This window comes from Sceloporus occidentalis, unplaced genomic scaffold, assembly GCF_023333645.1.
Source record: "Sceloporus occidentalis isolate IW3139 unplaced genomic scaffold, rSceOcc1.0.p SCAF_50, whole genome shotgun sequence".
NCBI lineage: Eukaryota > Metazoa > Chordata > Lepidosauria > Squamata > Phrynosomatidae > Sceloporus > Sceloporus occidentalis.
Window position 1 is genome coordinate 5,737,011 of NW_028317030.1, and position 3,547 is coordinate 5,740,557.

A 3,547-nucleotide genomic window follows, 5' to 3' on the forward strand; every position below is an offset into this window, starting at 1 on the left:
CAGTAACGTATGCGAGAGAGAGAGAGAAGGTCACCGATTAGGGGAGGATGGATCAGGAGCGGGGAAATGAAGAGAAAGGAGCAGGCATTTCAGGGGGAGATGCCACCCTGAAGGCAGATCACGTGACCGCCGACAAGCGCACAGCCCCATAATGAGGATACATCACAATGATACGTGTAACGGAGCTGCGTCGGTCCCCGGCTGTGTAGGGGGCGCCCTGCTCTCCGCAAGACAGGAGGGTAGATCCGAACATCTTCAGCTAAAACTGAACCCAGCTGGACGCCTGCGGACCTTGAGAGGGCAGACTGCTAGAAAGGAGAGAGACAGACCGGGTCAGACACAATACAAGCAACCCGACAGCCCCCCCCCCAGAGAAAAACAAACACCCCCCCCTTAAAGTTTCCGAGACCCCAGCTCTGAGAGTTACCACCTAACTATGTGATAGTTAAGTAGTATTGCACACACTTCCGGTTAACAGAGATTTTCCCAAAAGGGGTTACAAAACACACCTCGGGGAAATGGGGGAAAAAAAAGTGTAATTGAGCCAAAATCTACATATATACTTATAAAAGCTAATTTACCACAGCAGTGCGCCTCCTCTGCTGAAGCATTGTCAGAGCCGCGTTCAATGTGAACATGACTGTGCCCATTTCTGTTCATACGTAGGAAAGCCAGACATCTTTATTCACATCTCGCAAACAGACGGGCAGAGTTTAAACGAAGGGATTAGAATTAGTCTGAGAAACCGGACTTGTATTTATACATCCTCCCGAGTACGTATACACATCCTAGTTAAAGTAATGACAAGCTCGGGGCAGCTAGGATTCTGGGTAGGTCACCAGATTTTTGACTAATTCCACATGGCTTAGTCACGGATGTGGAATGCACGCCTAGCTTCCTTTACTTGTAGACCCCCAGAGCCCACTTATAGACACGTATCACAAAGATAACCTTAATATTGCCAAGCTATGCACATGATCATTTTGGATAACATTTCTTTTGAATTTCCTCACCTGCTTGCTGTATTGAAATCTCCCCACAGGTCTGATGCGGCTGCGACGGGTTTAGCCGGTGGAGCCGGAGAGCCGAGATCGAGCAGAATGTCTGGGGACACAGAGGTGGCAAGTGTCAGAATGATGGCTTCCAACTTATCATCAAAAGGAGAGCCACACAACAAGGAACGCAGAACATCTAGAAACCTTATAACCAATATTTATACACAAGATGTATGGGATAGAAGAAAAGAAAGGACTCCGGAGATTGTGCATTTCCTTGGCACATTAATAAAATACGGCTGGTGGGAAGTATTCAGTGTCCTGCTGGGGTGCAAGGATATAGTTTGAGAGGGTGTTTCGCTCGGGTTACCCTGTTGGATGGGGGGGACTGGCACACAGTTTGAATTAAAAAAGGGGCTTTATCTGAGGGGTCGCTGTATGCAGTGGAACGGGGCTGTTACCTGGACTGGCAGAAGTGTTGTTGGGCTGCAGAGGTGGAGGGGTAACGTGATTTGCCACAGGTATAGAAGCGGATACAGGAGCAGGAGCAGCAAAGATTTTGCCCCCTGGAGGGGGAGGAAGCAGTGCAAAGCCCCCAGATCCAGCATTCCCTCGAGGCTTGCCTGAGCCATCCTTCTTCTTTATGTTCTGAAGATGGAGATGCAAAGCATGGGCAAGTTATTAGAAAAGGGAATAGCAGAAAGATTCAAGTAAAAACAAGCAGTAGCCGCACGAGGACTGCCCGGTCCGGTTTAATTAGGTCTACGTTAAAAGACAAGACCTACCCCGATATTGAGCTTGATCGTCTGGCCTTCTTTGAACCCCAAGTCGAGCTTTGGTTGGTTGTCTTGTCCCTGAGGCTCTTTGGAAAAGTCAGATTCCTGCTTTACCCACCTGTACCAACACAAGATATCACAGGTCATCGAGGGCTGCAAAACAGGGTGCAAATGTACAGCTCTCTTGGAGAGAGGACACGCTCTACGTGTGACCAGTGACCGGTCCTCTAACAAGCCCATGTCCCCGAGGCATGCCATAGCCAGAGGAAGCTTGAGTTCTTACTTGAAATGATCCTGGAGGGTCACGTTGAAGTCGAAAGCATCTCCCCGATCTGCAAACCCAATGCCAATGAATGCACTTCTTCCTATAGATGGTGGAGAAGAGTGCAATGAATGAAATTACTGAATTACAAAAATACCTACAACTTTATCAGTAATAATGAATATCACACTATTTCCGCCCTATCCCTGTTCAAGCTCATCTTGCGCACATGATCCTCCTACCGAGGTCCTCCTCATTCACAGTCACGCTATTTTTTCTCTGAAAGGCCAACCAAAAGTGGTGTTTTCTGGACAAAAGGTGGTTCTCATCAGTCTGTTGAGTGTCCTAACCCGGCATTACATTTCTATTATTTTCTCCGCAGATCCGGCCTCCCATTCCATCAGACTCCTTACCATTCCCATCCTGAATCCTGATCACAAAGTAACGACTGGAATCTGTCACCGTCTCCACTGCAATTCCAGGAAACTGATCGACGGGGGCTTGGGCAAAGAGTTCACCTGATAATAAAATAATAAAAGTAAGATACTACCAGTCAGAGAGGTGACCCCGAGGATCACCGAGCCCATACGGAACAATGGCATCCGTGGCTGGCAAATACCTGAAACCTTGTCCTCCAGTTTGATAAATGCCACCTTTCCCTTGGAGGTGAGCCGCATTCTACCGGTCCAGTCCGGCTGGTCAAGTTTCCAGTCTGATGCCCTACAGCGGAGGGAAGGCGACAGTCATGAATGAGACGGGTTTGCGGCTCCATCTACTTAGCGGAGCGAGGGAATGAAAGGCTGGTTAGCTACAGAGCTCTAATCTACACAGCCGTAAATACGAGCATAAAGCACGACGTCGGCAGGTTCCGTAGCGCTCTCGTGTATATATATATATATATAAACACACGTATGCCATGAAGATAAATCAATAAAATCTTAAAACAAATAAAAAAATAATTTTTTTCTGATTTTTCATATTTTAATGTAACATCATCAGGCGAATTATACTATAAAATATACAATATTCACAATTTACACGTAATTCTATGTTATATGTCAATATAATTCGCTGTAATACGCCTTTGCGGTTGTCCCTCCTCCCGCATCCGTTCCTCTGTCACTAGAATACAGTCTGACTAACCGGTATCCGCGGTTGGAGGCCCGCGGCGGAATCCGGTACACGCTAATTTCGGGTTTGACACAGAGCACCGACTCGTATTCAGCCTCCGCCGCCATCTTTACCGACACTGAAGCAGCTGACTGCCGATTTCCGCCTGTCACCATGGAGACAGCATCCGGGCGCCATCTTGGGAATGGCAAGTACCGCTAAATCACGTGACCGCACCGCAAGCAGTGTCGTTTCGTCATGGGAAACCTAAATAAGTGCACCTCCGGTACGAATAGTTATGTTCCAAACCACTAATTTGCAACTTCCGCCCTTTATAACTATGGAGTTTGTGAGGTCATCTATGAAAGAGGGGGACTGCAAGGAAGTTTTGCCGGAAGTGTGTC

General features: G+C 47.6%; 1 protein-coding gene across 1 annotated transcript; it reads right to left on the reverse strand.

The window, feature by feature from the left end:
- Positions 1–259: 259 nt before the first annotated feature.
- Positions 260–3,271, reverse strand: LOC149288754 (adaptin ear-binding coat-associated protein 1-like). The gene is made up of 8 exons (XM_089491475.1): positions 3,177–3,271; positions 2,653–2,753; positions 2,447–2,551; positions 2,055–2,136; positions 1,781–1,889; positions 1,457–1,643; positions 1,014–1,104; positions 260–308 (listed from the first exon to the last, which is right to left on the reverse strand). The coding sequence occupies exons 1-8, from the start codon at positions 3,269–3,271 to the stop codon at positions 260–262; spliced, it is 819 nt and encodes a 272-aa protein (XP_089347601.1).
- Between the last annotated feature and the right edge of the window lie 276 nt (positions 3,272–3,547).

Bases quoted from the DNA above. Each gene is read 5' to 3' on its own strand.
- LOC149288754 (XM_089491475.1), bottom strand. From the start codon at position 3,271: ATGGCGGCGGAGGCTGAATACGAGTCGGTGCTCTGTGTCAAACCCGAA. The intron at 2,754-3,176 runs GTTAGTCAGACT...CCTCCGCTGTAG, and splicing joins GCCTCCAACCGCGGATACCG to GGCATCAGACTGGAAACTTG. The intron at 2,552-2,652 runs GTATTTGCCAGC...TTTTATTATCAG, and splicing joins ACTGGAGGACAAGGTTTCAG to GTGAACTCTTTGCCCAAGCC.